The 16,605-nt window shown below is 37.4% G+C and overlaps 1 protein-coding gene across 3 annotated transcripts in view; it reads right to left on the bottom strand.

Moving 5' to 3' along the window:
- Nucleotides 1–10,243: 10,243 nt before the first annotated feature.
- The window catches only part of atf7.S (activating transcription factor 7 S homeolog), a 64,045-nt gene continuing 57,683 nt past the window's right edge, over nucleotides 10,244–16,605 (bottom strand). For all 3 annotated transcript variants that reach the window (XM_018250145.2, XM_018250146.2, XM_041584468.1), the window contains 4 exons: nucleotides 16,058–16,189; nucleotides 15,061–15,249; nucleotides 14,867–14,975; nucleotides 10,244–13,820 (listed from right to left, as the gene is read on the bottom strand). In XM_018250145.2, coding sequence (XP_018105634.1) covers nucleotides 13,603–13,820; nucleotides 14,867–14,975; nucleotides 15,061–15,249; nucleotides 16,058–16,189 — 648 coding nt within the window. In that variant the 3' untranslated portion in view covers nucleotides 10,244–13,602. The remainder of the gene's footprint in view (nucleotides 13,821–14,866; nucleotides 14,976–15,060; nucleotides 15,250–16,057; nucleotides 16,190–16,605) is intronic.

Below are 16,605 nucleotides of genomic sequence, written 5' to 3'. Positions count from 1 at the left end.
TATCCTGTTGCTTCAACGTCTAATCCCAGCAGTATACTTCTACATCTTATAATATATGGACATGGAAAGACAATGTGGCCAACTATAATAGGTGCAGGCAAAAGGGTCTGGGACCACTGCAATCTTGGGGGTACTTGTCCCTCATGAATATATCTCTAGATTCTACAGGGTAGACAAAGGTCTCTGTGCTTCAAAATGGAGTGCAGAGACCTGCAGAAATGCAGTGAGCAAAAAATTGACACATTTTCACATTTCTTGGAACACTGCCTTAGGAGGTCATAAATAAGCCCAATGGTCTCTTATGAAAAAGAGTTCAATTGTTATTAGGGAGTAAGCAAAAAACATAGAAAAATAATTGTATGCTACTCTTGTATAAAAAACAGGATTAGTTATATTGATGACATTTTCTTTATGAGAGACGATACCCCAAAAAAAACTAATCAGAGGTCATATTGGAACTGGAACAATTTAAGGCAAATATTTCGACAGTGGCTTTGGATTATCATATTTATATTAATAATCACTCGTATCCTTACAAATACAGAGAATTTAGCAGATATACACAATAGTAACAGTTAAAACACAAACCCGAGGGTTTCTGCCATTTTGAAGCTGTTTTTTCAAGTTGCAGGATTCTAATTGTTGCATGATTTTTTTTTTTTTACTTTTCCCAGATATGCTTAGGATTTTTAAGTAAGTTAAGGCCATTCGTGGTTGGGAGTTTGATTTTTTTTTTATAAAAATGAGAAAAATAACGAGTTGTAATAAATACCTGCCTAAAAGTTTTAAAGGGGCTGTTCACCTTCCAAACATTTCCTTCATTTCAATTTATTTCTGGTGAACAATCTGAAAACAAACATTTTTTCCCCATTTGCTTTCCATTTTTTATTACCTTTTTCCCCCCAATATTAAAGCTTAATGTTCACTGGTGTCTCAGTCTGGCAGCTCAGTGATCCAGCTGCAGACTCTGAACTGTTACAAATTATTACATTTAGTTGATACATTTCTCAGCATATCTGTGGGAATATTAGCAACTATTGTATCAATTCTAACAGCTGCCTTTAAAGGGGTGGTTCACCTGTAAGTTAAAGTTTGGTATGTTATAGCATAGCCAATTCTAAGCAAAGTTATTTTTTTTATAGCTTTTGAATGATTTGATTCTTCTTCTGACTCTTTCCAGCCTTGAAATGGGGGTCACTGACTCCATCTGAAAAAAACAATGCTCTGTAAGGCTACAAATGTATTGTTATTGCTTCTTTTTATTACTCATCTTTCTAATCAGGCCCTCTACTATTTTATATTACAGTATCTTATTCAAATCACTGCATGGTTGCTAGGGGAATGTGGACCCAAGCACCTGGATTGTGGAAACTGCAAACTGCAAAGCTGCTGAATAAAAAGCTAAATAACCCCCAAACCACAACTAATAAAAATGAAAACCAGTTGTAAATTGTCTCAGAATATCACTCGCTACATCATACTCAAAGTTAATTTAAAGGTGAACAACCTCTTTAATGCTCAGCAGGCCCAAAGATAAGAAATGTAGCAACTAATACATCAATTTAAAACAAAATCAGTAATACCCCTCTCCTAGTTGTCACAAATAGAAAGTAACCGAAATAAAAGTATTTCTAGTGAATCTGATCTGAAAAAAGTATTGGAAGGTGAACATCCCCTTTCTCATGAATATGCAAATTTTCTAATATTTGTATACTTACATTGTGTAGGGTACGTATGCATGAGCCTGCACTCCTGTGTTTGCTTCTGTATGTGTTCCATAGCAGGGCAATGCCAGTGTTCATTTCATTCTGCTCTATGACACTATACCTATATTAAAAGTCCATCAAGACAACCAAACTCAGGCATGTTGCTTTAATTATTACTCATGCGGTGTTCTTGATTTAAATAAAAATAAAGAGCGGGGAAGTAACATTTCAAAGTGCGGTTTAATATTTGACCAAAGGAAATAATGACAGAAGTATCAAAGAGGAGGCAGATACACTTGGTAACACAGAGTTTAATGTTAATGATTAACAAAAATAAAAGGCACATAACATTATTTGGTGTCAACAAGGGCGAAAGAGGCAAACCCTTTATTCCACCCACGTCCAGAGAGATTTGCTCTGCAGGTCTCTGAAAGGGGAAGGGTTAAATGCTACAGAGACATACCTACAACCTCTGAGCTCAAGGGTCACTTACAGAATACATATGTTTTGATATAGAGATTAATGCACACGTTGTACCTGAGTAACAAAACAATATCATTTACATCCTTCTCAGCATCAGACATTCAGCTCTCATTAAGGCAAGGTTTGTGGTACAGCTCATGAAATGGTGAATACACTGCCAGCCACAGGAATTGGCTACGGCCAATGGAAAAGACCAGGATCTAAGACAATCAGCCTATCCTGAGTTTCTTATATAAGCGTCATTCAAGTGGTAACGTTCGCTTTAACATACTTAATGAAGGAGGGAAAGCACAAGTAACTATATCTGGTGAGCGGCAAATAATGAGTTTGTCATACCAGCAACCATTGTATAAGACAGTGCTTTCCAACTTATTACATGTAGTGGGCCAATTAGATTTCGCATAAAATAAAAATGTCATATAGGAAAGTCTATGGAGCCCCTGAGCAGACTGTGGGCTATTAAAAAAACCTTTAGGGCTATTCCACACGGGGAGATAGCGACGCGTTTGCGGCGACAAAGCGCCGCGACAGTCGCCGCGACCGGCGCAGGCGACAGTTTTGTATGGGCGCCTATGTAAAAACGCCTGTGCTAACCACACGAGGCGATGCGCTTTTCAACAGTCGCCTGAAAATGCCTCGCCAGGCTTTTTCAGGCGACTGTTGAAAAGCGCATCGCCTCGTGTGGTTAGCACAGGCGTTTTTACATAGGCGCCCATACAAAACTGTCGCCTGCGCCGGTCGCGGCGCTTTGTCGCCGCGACCGCAAACGCGTCGCTATCTCCCCGTGTGGACTAGCCCTTAGAGGGCCATGTCTGGCCCTGGTATAGGAGATAAAAAATTTCTTTCACAACTAGCAAAGAAAGATGTTTCACTTGCCTTCTCAGTTTTCCTTGAGGTGAGTGTAGCCATACTGGTGGCTGTGGGAGGAGCTACAGCATTTATCTGGCAGTACACACAGGTGGCAGTTACGTGCAGGCCAGGCAGCCAGTCTAGCTCTCCAAAGCGGTCAAATGCATTTGCTATGCACCTTCAGTCTCCCAATACTTAGACTAATTAGAATATTAGGCAATATACAATTTCATTATAAAACATTCATATAATATATATATATATGCTAGATAAAACTCCCATTAACATCATAGTAACTCTGGGCTTTATTCACAAAATACGTTTGCACAATGCAACGCACAATATTCGTCCAACAAACAAATCTTGGGCGAATGTCTGCGTGCTTTACATAATAAGGATGAATTAAGTGGATGAAGCCCATTGTGTTCTCTTTCATTTGCCATTAAAAAAAAAAAAAAAATTCAGGAGTGACAGGTTCTCTTTAAGAATAAAACACAAATTTGCAGTATTTTTGCCGCTGCCCTCCCCCATTTTTCAAGTTCAAAAACCAAGTAGAGAGCAAATGATTTTCCTAATGCCATTCTAATGTCAATGAAACAAGCTGTCTTGCATTAGGCACAACATAAGGGGTGCCATGTACAGATATATATATATATATATATATATATATATATATATATATATATATATATATATATATATATATATATATATATATATATATATATATATATATATATATATAGATTAGTGCGGAGTCTAATCCAGTGTACAGTGGTGCTCATTGCTTTTCTCTCACCCACCTACACACACGATTATCATGGCTTGTTATAGAACAAGTAAACAAACACAAAGTGTGCAAAGACAGCAAAGTTTACTAAAGGCAGTTGTGTCCCTACTAATACGACAAAATCTTAGCAAGAATAGTCAAATATCAATCTGGCAAATTAACAGGTGCCCACCTGAGATTATCCTTCCGTCTGCCTGTACCAACACAGTACAGAACTACATCAAGCTAACAAATTGCTATTTTTAATTGCTTTATCTTGAAAAAGTATAAAGGGTAAGGCACTAATGTTCCTACTGGCATTTTTATACAGCTAATAGTTCAGCATAATTCAGAACAGGGGCAAAATGCAATAAATCGGTGACATATCAATCTCCCAAATACAAATTGAATAAAGCAGTGTTGCATCCATCAACTTCAACCGAATATCAAAAAAGAATCTAAATGCCGTGAGAAATACTAAAAAGAACAAGCAGAAATTGTATAAGTGCACTAGGTGTAGCCATGAAATGGGCAGCAAGTTGTTGCACTAATGCTGAGGATCAGGTTTGTAACTGCCAATTGCTTTCCACGGCTATTAGTCCACACACAGATTAGTTTATTCACATTATACATGAACAGGGACAAATTCAGGGGATTTTACAGGAAAGATAAAATGATTTATCCTTCTCATCTTGCTTGGTGAAAGGACTTACTCTGAGGTGGTTATTTATTAAAGTCCGAATGCAAAAAACTCAAATTACAATGCTTTTTTTCCCCCTATAAAATCCGATTAATTTGTGGAAAAAAAAAATAATTTTTTTTTGAATTTATTAAAAGTAGGGATGCACCAAATCGACTATTTTGGATTCAGCCGACCCCTGGAATCCTTTGAGAAAGATTCCCATATGCAAATTAGGGGTGGGAATGGGGGAAACTTTTTTTACTTCCTTCGTTTGTGACAAAAAAGTCATGCCATTTCCCTCCCTGCCCCTAATTTGCATATGCAAATCAGTATTCGGATTAATTTAGACTGGGCAGAAGGAGTCGGGTGAATCCCGAACCGAATCCTGGATTCGGTGCATCAATTGTTAAAAGTTCTAATAAAAAAGTGCTCCAACTCAAACCTGCCGATTTCATGTAGACGTCAATGGGAGAAGTCTAGAAGATATTCTGATCTGCGCTGGATTTCATGCAATAAACCAAAGATTTCTTGGTTTTCAGGCGTCAAATCCGAACAATTCTAATTTTTCATGTTTTTCACTGCACAGGAATTTTTCTGAAATATGTATTGATAAATAAGGGGAAAAAATCTGTGCGGATTTGGTTGGAGTAGCTTTCAGAAAATTATGAGATCATTTTTGGATTTTGATAAATAACCCCCAGAAAGTGCAAGTTATGGCTTAAATGGTGATATCTGCCTTGTTCAAAGGCACACAGGGACACTTGGGGGCCTTTGCAGTGCACAAAATAATTCTGTGGCTGCTATTGAACTGAATGAAAAACTCCTTAAAGTGATACTTACACTAAAAAACTACTTTTTGAAATATGATTTTACATTACAAGTTACCTATAGGTTTGGTTAACAAAGTTAATCATAGTTGAAGTTTCTAAACCTGACTGTTTTGCCAACCTGACTGTCCAATCTCAGCCTGCCAGAGATTCTAATGCGAACGGACTCCTGTAGCTTGCAAAGGAAATATGATGGATGTAAAAAAAGAGTTTAATTTCTAGTGTCAGTATCTCTTTAAATCAAAAATGCTCAAGGGGAAAAAAATATTTTCTGGAATTTCCAATTCAAGTCAATAGGAGGTGCAAGGGGCAGATTTGAAATCAACTTTTAGTATGATGTAGAAAGTGATATTCTGAGACAATTTGCAGCTGTTTTTTTAGTTACTGTTTTTAGCTTTTAATTCAGCAGCTTTCTAGTTTGCAATTTGGTTGCTAGGGTCGAAATTACCCTAACAACAATGTATAGATTTAAATAAGAGACAGTAATATCAATATGAGAGGTCTGAATAGCAAGATGAGTAATAAAAAGTAGCAATAACAATAAATGTGTAGCCTTAGTTTTTTTAACATTTGAAAGCAGGAAAAAAAGTCAGAAGGCAAATAATTCAAAAACTATAAAAAAGAAAAAATGAAGGCCAATTGACAAGTTGCTTAAAATGGGCCACTCTATAATCTACTAAAAGTTAACTTATAAGGTGGACCATTCCTTTAAATATGCTCACAGTATCAACAGATAGTTTATATCATATTAAGTGGCATATTAAAGAATCTTACCAAACTGGAATATATACTTAAGTAAATATTGTCCTTTTACATCTCTTGTCTTGAACCACCATTTCGTGATGGTCTGTGTGCTGTCTCAGAGATCACCTGTCCAGAAATACTACAACTCTAACAGGAAGAAGTATTGAAGCAAAAGACACAACTCTGTCTGTTAATTGGCTCATGTGACCTAACATGTATGGTTTGTTTGGCATGTTTGTGTGCACAATGAATCGTAGGATCTCAGGGGGCGGCACTTATTTTTTAAAATGGCAATTTTCTATTTATGATTACCCAATGGCACATACTACTTAGAAATGTGTATTATTATGATGCAGTTTTACATATGAGCTGTTTTATGCAATATATTTTTAGAGAGACCTACATTGTTTGGGGTATAGTTTTCCTTTAACAGGAGCACATAAGCACAGTCTGCATATATCAGATTATAGGTAATGCCCTAATTGTTCATTTCATACAATCTGCTTGTAATAACCTACATATGTAGTACTAGATCAAACTATAAAAAAAATACTACATTTACCTGCTTTTGATTGAAAAACTCAATATTCAGTAACACCCTTTATTTATTGCAATACAATACTGTAAATAGGCTCTAGAATAAACATTTAATCTGTTCCCTTTTTTGTTTTACCCATAAATATACAGAACATAAGAGGATAGGAACACAATTAACAAAGGGGCAATATACTGATTTCCTATTATTGGTAGAAAACACGAATGCTTTCTGACCAACTATCCCAATAATGGCAAGATGAGCCTCATACATGGATCCTATTTACAGTCGGCTTTAGTCATCCACTCATGCAGGTATAAGGTACTGTTTGTTTTTTTATTACAGAGAAAAAGAAAATCATGTTTAAAATTATTTAATTAAAATGGAGTTTATGGGAGGCCCATTTATCAAAAGTCGAATTTCAAATTCATTAGAGTTTTTAAAAACTCCACTAAACTCCCATAAATTCGACCAATTGAAATTAAAAAAATAAAATTTTTCAAAGATAAATCGACTGAAAACTCTAACCAAATTCGATTTGAATTGTAAAAACTTTTTTTTTTTTCCGGGGGAAAAAGCTTGAATGTCAAGAAGGCTGCCAAAAACTCCAAATTGATCCCTGGACATCTCCCATTGACTTAAACTGCAATTCAGCAGGTTTTAGGTGGCGAATAGTAGTTCTTAAAAGGCCAGAGTATGATAAATCTTGAAGATCAAATTCAAATTTGTTTTATGAAACCGGCAATAACAAAAAAACTGATTAAGACCAATGTTTGAGTGGGCCTCCTAGACCCAACCAGAAAACAGTCATCTCGGAGCCACTTTCCTGGTGTTCCGACAGACAAGTCCAACCCTACTAAATGATATTCACTCAATGTAGCAAATTCCCTGGCAGACAACTGAATGGATTTTGATTTTTTTTTTTTTTAAAAATGAGAAGTTTATCTCATCCTTGCTGGTAAATAAATGTTCTTGAATTGGAAAAAAAAATTATTCGCTATCATATTTGTAAAATTTGGATGTAAAATCTGGAGTTAAAACAATCGTCTGTGCCTTTTAAATGCAGATAAAATACCTTCCCCTGGCTGATTAAAAGTTGCACAGACTTTTCCATAGATTTTTTATACATTTTAAAATGTTATTTGACAAGTACAGCATACTTTATATATTAAAGTATAAATGCATATTTTACTTTAGCTTTTCTTACAATAATACTATACTTTCTGCAAGTAAATGAATGTCTTTAGATATGAACGAATAGAATAAGAAGCATACATTTTACAAGCATGTGTGCCATACACGCTCAGGTGGTTCTTACATGATAGCTCACATGATGCAAACATCATCTTGTGTAAGCTCTTGCGTATAACTGCTTGGGGTCAATTATTAAAGGACCACTATGACATTTGTAGGTTTTACAGACTGAATGTACAGTTTTAGTCTTGCAGAAGCTTTCATTCTTCTCAGGCTGTCTGGCAACAATATTTTCATTTTTTTCCCAATACCCTCCTCTATTGTTTAACTCAGTATAAAAATAAAAACTGGGTAAATAGATAAATATATAGCCTGTGCAAAATTATTTCTAAAAAATGTTTCTAATATATTTAGTTTACCAAAAATGTAATGTATAAAAGCTGGAGTGACTGGATGTCTAACATAATAGCCAGAACACTACTTCCTGTTTTCAGCTCTCTTGGTTTCCACCGATTGGTTACCAGGCAGTAACCAATCGGAGACTTGAGGGGGCCACATGGGTCATATCTGTTGCTTTTGAATCTGAGCTGCATGCTAAGGATCAATTGCAAACTCACTGAACAGTTATTTCCCATGTGGCCCCATTAAAGTCACTGACTAACTCAGAGTTAGAGAGCTGAAAAGCAGGAAGTAGTGTTCTGGCTATTATATTAGACATCGGTTCACTCCAGCCTTTATACATTAAATTTTTGTCTAACTAACTATATTAAAAACAATTTCTATTTTGCACAGCCTATCTATTTACCCAGTTTTTATTTTAACACTGACCTCTTCCTTTAAATAACCTAATAGGAGGAACCAGTCAGGAGCACAGCTTAATATCACTGGAGGTTTGAGCAGCCTAGAGCAGTCAGCAATCTGAAATTCCATGTACAACCAAATCTTCAGACAGCGATACACAAAACTATGCCAGTATAGGTGTTTGCAACCTAAGCACAATTCAGCAGGACAACTTTTTATAGAATAATTACCTTTAAAGGGCCACTATACATCTTATATACAAATTCCACTGAATAGATCAGGAGCTTAGCATAATTTCATGCTCTTCTATAAATTTTATTATAGACTCCATTTTATCCTGCATAAGAATCATTCACTGGTTCTCTGGCCACCGTCTATTTTATCTTTTTCTCTAATCTTCTTTTAGTGTGCTAATCAAAAAACAAAAAGACCAAAATAAATGTGGCCTAGCAGACAAGTGGGTATAGATGGATAAAAACAGTTGGAAGTAAAGGAGACCTGCCAAGCAGTAACAAGGCAAAACGTCTGTCCAGAGAGAACCTATGAAACTGCAAGAACAGGTATTACCATTAAGTATGCTCGCTCAATATTTTGGGGAACAGTGGCCAAGAATGAAAAGAAATTTCAGGCTAAGTTTGTTTTAAGGAAAGAAAGATAACAGCCTATTTTGAAGCTAAAGTATCACTGACCCAGATTTACTAAAAAAGACATTTTCAAAAGGACAAGTAAAGCATAAATCACTGGGAGGTGGGGTGCCAAAAGTTAGGCAACCCCCAGTGGCTGTAATCACTTACCTGATAGCACAGGCCGGTGCTCCTTTTAGCAAAATACTTTTTTAGCCTGGGGTTCCTCTCGGTGAGCAACATGGAGTCATCCTCTTCTTCTTTCTGTCCTGGGGACATTTGCTCTGTAGTGCTCACAGAGAAGAACCCCGGATCGGTGCAGTTCTCTTTTAACAGGAGAACCGGCCTAATATATCAGCCCAGGTCTATCATTTGGCACGCCCAGTGATATATACTTTCCTTCTGCTTATTGTACTTTTCCATTGGTCCATAAAACCACGCGGAAATAACCATATACTCATTCCGCCTTTTCATGTATATCAATAAAAAGTACTAGGGTTATTGCCAAAACAAATTCAATTTACCAGTACAAGGCCTTGTGGATACTAAGACTAAAACTGATACACTTTTATTAAAATAAGGCTAACAGTCACTTTGAAATGTATACTAGGGCTAGGTGGTCAGGCCCAAAACCAGCAGATAGGGTGGGTTTGGGCTGAAAACATGGGCCAGAGTTTGGGATTTAGTCCCACTTCAAAATTTTGAATATTTGTGCTGCACTTGGGTCCAAATCTGTTCCCAAAGCCCTGATATTATTTCTGACCTCAGCTCAGATAACAGAGCAGGTTTGGGCCTTAAAAGTACTTTCTCAACATCAAGCCAGGCTGAGAAGGGACGTGTTTAGGTGGATGTTGGTTGGAAAATGTCTAGAAATCACTAGCACAAAAATATGAATACAGTATATGAGTGTGTAAATATGGCTACTGCCACTATTGATAAAATGCCTTTGCAGTCATTTGGGCTTGTGTATCCAACTTGGGACACAATTCAAAGTTCAAATAATGCCTGTTTTGATATAGTTTTTAAAAAAAAATAAAAAAAAATTGATATCACTTGAAATGTTATAGCTATGGCATTAATAATATTAACTGTTATTATTATTACTAATCTGAGCATTGGTAGGTTACCTGGATTGGGGAGTTAGCACAAAAGAATACAAAAGTTGTATCTTAGTGTGTATCTTTTTTGTTGCCATTCTAAGACAAATATGGCTCACATACTAAATATTATCACCAGTCACTTACTATGTCAGCGGTTGCTCCAGACACTAGTTTTTCAAAAGGCTTCCCCAGGCAGCAAGGGAACACAGCACAAAGATTAAGAGGTGTAACTACAACGTATCAGGATGTAATAACACCAATAAAATGTAAAAAGCCTCGGATATTAAGCAAAGTTAAAGTACCAGGAATCCTCATTAACTATACCAAGAATCACATTTATATGAGAAAGTCATATGATTAATAAATCATACACAGCTCCTATGGATATACCATAATTTCAGCAATAGAGTAAGGCATTTCAATGTATATTGCACTTGCAATAAAAAGATAACTTTTACTTTAAAGAAAACAATTGTATATGCTCAGGATAGAAAAAATTGATATGTAAGTTTGTATGAATATCCTTCATTTTGTTTGGATGTTGCTGGTCCTTTCATTGAAACATTACTTTGGGTTTTTCTCAATTATTTCAAGATTTACTTCTCAGAAGTGTCAATACAGGCAGTCCTTGGGTTACGAAGGAGATAGGGTCTCTAAGTTTGTTCTGAAGTTGAATTTGTATGTAAGTTGAAACATATACATTTACTTATCAAATGCAACTTAAGGCAGATATATCACATGCCCATGTAGAAATGTAAATATAAAGTCCTCATAGCATGGGTTTTGTACTGCTACTGACAAGATTAACATCTATCTCACAATGGTGAAAACCAAGATATCCACAATTGATTCCAGTCAGACATAATGGGGGGCAATTTAAAAGTTAAAAAAACTGACACACAGTACTGTAGACCTGAGTTAACTGGAGGTGGTGCAAAGATAAAGCATCAGAAACATGGCCATAAACAAACTACCCAAAAGGTGGGCTGAAAGACATTTCAATGAATGAGTGGGATCTAAAAGGATGTGTTTTTCCAATACCCAACTATCATGAAAATGATTCAGAGGGCGGGTATTTGAACAGTTATTTTATGAAATGATAATACAGTATTAGAGCGTAGTGTTGTTATGGTACATGTTCACGAACTGTAATTATAATACAGCATAGATTATCACCTGGTAAAAAAACCCTACCCAAACATTCACCAAATCTAACCACTGAACAGAAGCTGATGCTGCACTGCCTTTCCTGCAACTAGGGATGCACCAAATACACTATTTTGGATTTGGCCGAACCCCCTAATCCTTTGCGAAAGATTCGGCCGAATACGGAACCGAATTTGCATATGCAAATTAGAGGTGGGAAGGAGAAAACATGTTTTACTTCCTTGTTTTGTGACAAAAGTCATGTGATTTCCCTCCCCACCTCTAATTTGCATATGCAAATTAGGATTCGGTTTGGCCTGGCATAAGGATTTGGCCGAATCTTGCTGAATGCTGGCCGAATCCTGAACAAAATCCTGGATTCGGTGCATCCCCTACCTGCAACACTAGGTACATTTTTTTTAAAAGTATATAACAAGATCCACATGATAAAGTAAGCATCTTCTCTGAGTAAATGTAGCTCCTCTATTTGTTAATAAAAGCTGGCAAAAAGTCTCTGTAAGAGTATCATGCAGCACTCACTAAAGCATAGTTTTTATCCTTGACTACAAGGAAGAGGCACAACAGAGCAACAGGACAGAATTAGGATTCATCAAGAATCATGCCATCCCTTGCTGTAATCACAATGCGAAAGAGTTCTGTAAGAAGGACTCTCACGGTGCATAGCTAAATACCTGAAACAGAGAAAAGCAAGAGTTTAGGAGGGAAAACATCACTGATACAAGTATAGGTGGGGAAGATGGAGGACCATAGATATAATCCTCTTTATACTGTGCATAGCGAGAAGCAGGAAGCAGCCTCCAAAAAGACCCACGTTCAGTCCTAAATCCAACGCCACAAAGACTCTGTAGATTATTTCACTAGACAACTTGATAAGATTCAGCCACATGGACAACTATTTCCACTGTTTGACTTCTATTCTATGTATGAAGACGGTAACGGGTGATGTTTCATTTAATGGTTTAACAGACAGACCTACACTGAAAGGTGAATTGCCTTGAACAAGCAGAATCCTCAGAAGAGAATATGTCGGAGCATCAGTCACTCATCAGCAGATTGAGATTGGAAGACTTACTGAATAACGCTCCAAAGAGTACATAGCTGGCTATATTTAGTGTTTGAGACAGACTTCAAAATGGTAACATCTAAGGGTTAAAGTAGCACACATATTAGCTGCATGTCTCAATGGAAGACTGAACTACCCAGCATCTTTACAAGAAAAGCAATTACAGTTCCGTTGTTAAAAAACTAAAGCAATTGAGACTGCCTTGTTAAATCCACGTTGCATTGACAATAGGTAGCGCTGCAGTGTCCAGAGTGCTGCTCCTTGTCTTATATAAATGGCTTGGAAAGGCCACCGCTTTATAAATCCTTGCATAGGTGGTGGGGGGGCTATGTATTGCTCTGCAATGTGTTGTGGGGTCCTTCAGCACCTTGCTTGCTTCAAGACCCTTTGCAAAATCAACCCCTAATAAAGATGAAATTGGATCTTTTGACCATAATATGTATCCACTGACTTGCCATAACAATGAAATTCCATGGACAGTTAGAGGCTGGATGACATTGCTTTTTCCAGGGAGTAAATGACAAAAAGATAAGATGTGGAAGAGTCGCACTGAGTAATAAGGTAGACTGTAATAGTGGACCTGATAATATGGGAAGGTGCAGTGCTCAGGCAAGGAGCACCAGGGAAAAAAAACCCACCCTGCTGGCACTGAAATGCTTAAACCTTATATTGAAGTCCCATTTGCTCAAGTAAACTTTAGGACTGCAATTCTAGTAGGCCACATGGTGTGTGTTTTGGTGTCTTTAGAGCATGTCCACTGGTGTCTTCAAAGCATGTCCATTAGTGCATGAAGCCCTTGTTTTCACGATTGCCAGTATGTTAGTGCTTTGACCTGTTGGGATCTTTAGTTAGTGCTTCAATCACTTGAAATATGTGTATCTCTGTACGTTTAATTAAAGTCTCCCTACGCAACCCTTACCGAACTTTAAAAACGAAATATATGTTTATATATTTATAATCCGGATCCGCCCATTCGTTACTCGGGCTTAGTTTTTGCAGCTCAGTCTCTTGGGCTGAGACGTTCCACTGGTTAGTTCTAGGTCAAATAACATTGTTTCATCATCTGCTGGTTGCCTGGGACTGTGGTGACATGATGACGTGTGATTGCAGAATCTGACTGTGGCCATCTGTCCTTTGGCTGGCCATTTGTGTGAGCACGGAGGTGGCCATGTGTTCAGCCGGAGAACGGAGGCCATTGGGGGAGGCAGCAGTCAAGGAGCTGTGCTGAGTGACTGGCCCTGGAGATCTCGTTGCATCACAGTTGTCCTTTAAAGTTTCTGAAAAGGAATTAAAAGGTATTAAACCAATAAATTGTCAAGTTTGTTACATGTCTAGTAACCCAAAGGTAGCATTTATTGGTCAGCTATTTGAAAACAAACATCTGATTGGCTGCTGTGGGCTATTAGATGTTAGCAAATGTAAGACGTTGCACTGTATACATTTTTAATGAAATATACACCAAGCTATTTGTAAAACACCATAATTCAGTAACCTAGTTTATCAGACCAATCCTAGAATTCCCCACTTAACTTCTAGCTTAACCAACTCTAAGGTTAAGGTTATACATTGTCACCCAAGCAAAATATCCTCTCACAGGGGACATCAACCACTGAATACAATATAGCTGTTCCTTTATCTTCAGGTTTGTCTACAGCTCCCAACTGTTCCTTTAATGAATGGCACCAATTTTCACAATTCAACTTTCCCCCAAGGTCGCAACTACAGTTCAGTGGTGATTGAGCCCTTATGTAACTACACAGAAGCTAAGACTTACTGTACCTGGAGCATTTTCTGGTATTTCTTCCCAGTGCCTTTATACAAAGACAGGTGGTCATAAAAGGGAAAGTGATTATGGTGCAATTATTTCCTCAACCCATATGACTGCTTTTAGGAGTTGATAATTATAGACAAGCACCATAACCACAGGTATTTTCTAGGGATACACTGAATCCAGGATTCGGTTCGGGATTTGGCCGTTTTCAGCAGGATTCGGATTTGGCCATTTCCTTCTGCCTCGCCGAACAAAATCCTAATTTGCACATGCAAATTAGGGTTGGGAAGGAAATCAAGTGACTTTTCGACACAAAACAAGGAAGTAATATAATTTTTCCCCACGTTTCCCTTTCCTGACCCTAATTTGCATATGCAAATTAGGATTCAGATTTGGTTTGGTAATCGGCCAAATCTTTCACAAAGGATTTGGGGATTCATTCGAACCCAAATAGTGGATTCGGTGCATCCCTAGTATTTTCCCTTACATTTTTCTCTGATTTCATACATTTTAACTTCAATGCTCTACATGTTTTTAGTTTGTGTAACTCACCCAAATAAACTTGATTCTTCTTCTGCAGAGCTGTTACGGGACAGTCCTTGTGGGCCAGCAGCAGCTGCTTTAACTGGGCCACTTCATTCCTAAGAAGTGTCACCTCATTCTGCAGGTAGAAGACAAAAAAATGTCTAAAGGAGCTACTGACTTTCAATAATAATAATATCACTACATATGCTAAAGTGACCTACATTAAGCTGGACATTTTGAGTGGTCAGCTCTTCTGCCTTCTTCTCCAGAGAGCACACCCAGACCTTGCGCTTCTGACGACAACGAGAGGCAGCTGCTCTGTTCCGTTCTAGAAATCTCTGCCTGCGCTCATCTGGATCATCATCCGCTGCTCTGCGCCTTCGACTTCCTGTGGGCTGTGCAGGGGAGAACTGAAAGGAAAAAAGCATGTCACCAGAAACTTACACTTTCATTAAAGAGATTATTTATTTGTTTCCTGTATTTATTGCTTCGATTCTGAAAATTTCTGGGAAAATGTATTTAAAATATACAAATCCTGTAAGGTACTGGCACGATGATGCATTCTCAGTGTCTTAAAGGGGTTGTTCACCTTACAGCACTTTTTTCAGTTCGGTTGGTTTCAGATTGTTCAGCAGAAATACATACTTTTCCCAATGACTTTATATTTGTGACCATTTTTCGAATATTGAAGTGTAAGTCTTATTTTTCACCTTTCTAAAGGTGCTCGGGGGGGGGGCACCCTCCAAACTGTTCTAAATTGGAAATTTTTGGAATGTTAACAACCCCTTTAAGCCAAGGGATACCTTCTAAATGTACTGATTGTATTCCATGATAACCTTTGTATAAAAATGTTATTAGGTATTTCGTTTGTAGTTTTTACTAGACATTCTCAATGTCAGATATATGAAGAGCACAACATCATCTAAAGTCTGTAACCTGATTCTTACAATAAAATAAATGTAAATGCATAGTAAGCAAAGATGTTTCATAACTTGTTTTCTACCTTGCAGTCTGGTGGCAGGTTTACAGTTTGTGATTATAAAATCAGGGGCTCAGAAGGATGCTGGGATTTTTAAGTCAATAGCAGAAGGCAAGATTATATAGGGGGCAAACAGAAAGTTGAGTGGCAGCTCTACAGTGAGCAAGTGTTGGTGCCACTGGAAAAAAAAAATGAACATGACATTCACTCATGTAAAATATTGTTCACTTTATGATCACCTGAGGTTGTGCGGGAGATGGTGCATCTGGGTGCTGGACAAGGATCTGGCTCTGTTCAGGCCGTGGTGTAACCATTGCCATGCCTCCATTTAGAGAAGATGGGCTCTGTTGGGTTAGGGAGGCTTTAAGTCTCTGTAAAAGGCAAAGTAGAGTCAGACAAATTACCATTTTGTTTGTATGGATGTGCAAACTATAATGACTTGCGCTTGTATACCAATGGCAGTATATACAGTTAGGTCCATAAATCTTTGGCCAGAGACAACTTTTTTCTAATTTTGGTTCTGTAAATTACCACAATGAATTTTGATGTTTCAATGAAACAACTCAGACACAGTTGAACTGCAGACTTTCAGCTTTAATTCAGTGGGTTGAACAAAAAGATTGCATAAAAATGTGAGGAACTAAAGCCTTTTTTTTTTTTTTTTAAAAACACAATCACTTCATTTCAGGGGCTCAAAAGTAATTGGATCATTGACTCAAAGGCTATTTCATGGGTAGGTGTGAGCAATTCCTTTGTTATGTCATTATCAATGAAGCAGATAAAAGCC

Source organism: Xenopus laevis, chromosome 2S (assembly GCF_017654675.1).
Source record: "Xenopus laevis strain J_2021 chromosome 2S, Xenopus_laevis_v10.1, whole genome shotgun sequence".
In the NCBI taxonomy this organism is placed as follows: domain Eukaryota; kingdom Metazoa; phylum Chordata; class Amphibia; order Anura; family Pipidae; genus Xenopus; species Xenopus laevis.
The sequence above is the reverse complement of the archived record's forward strand: the minus strand, read 5'-3'. Positions and strand labels throughout refer to the sequence as shown.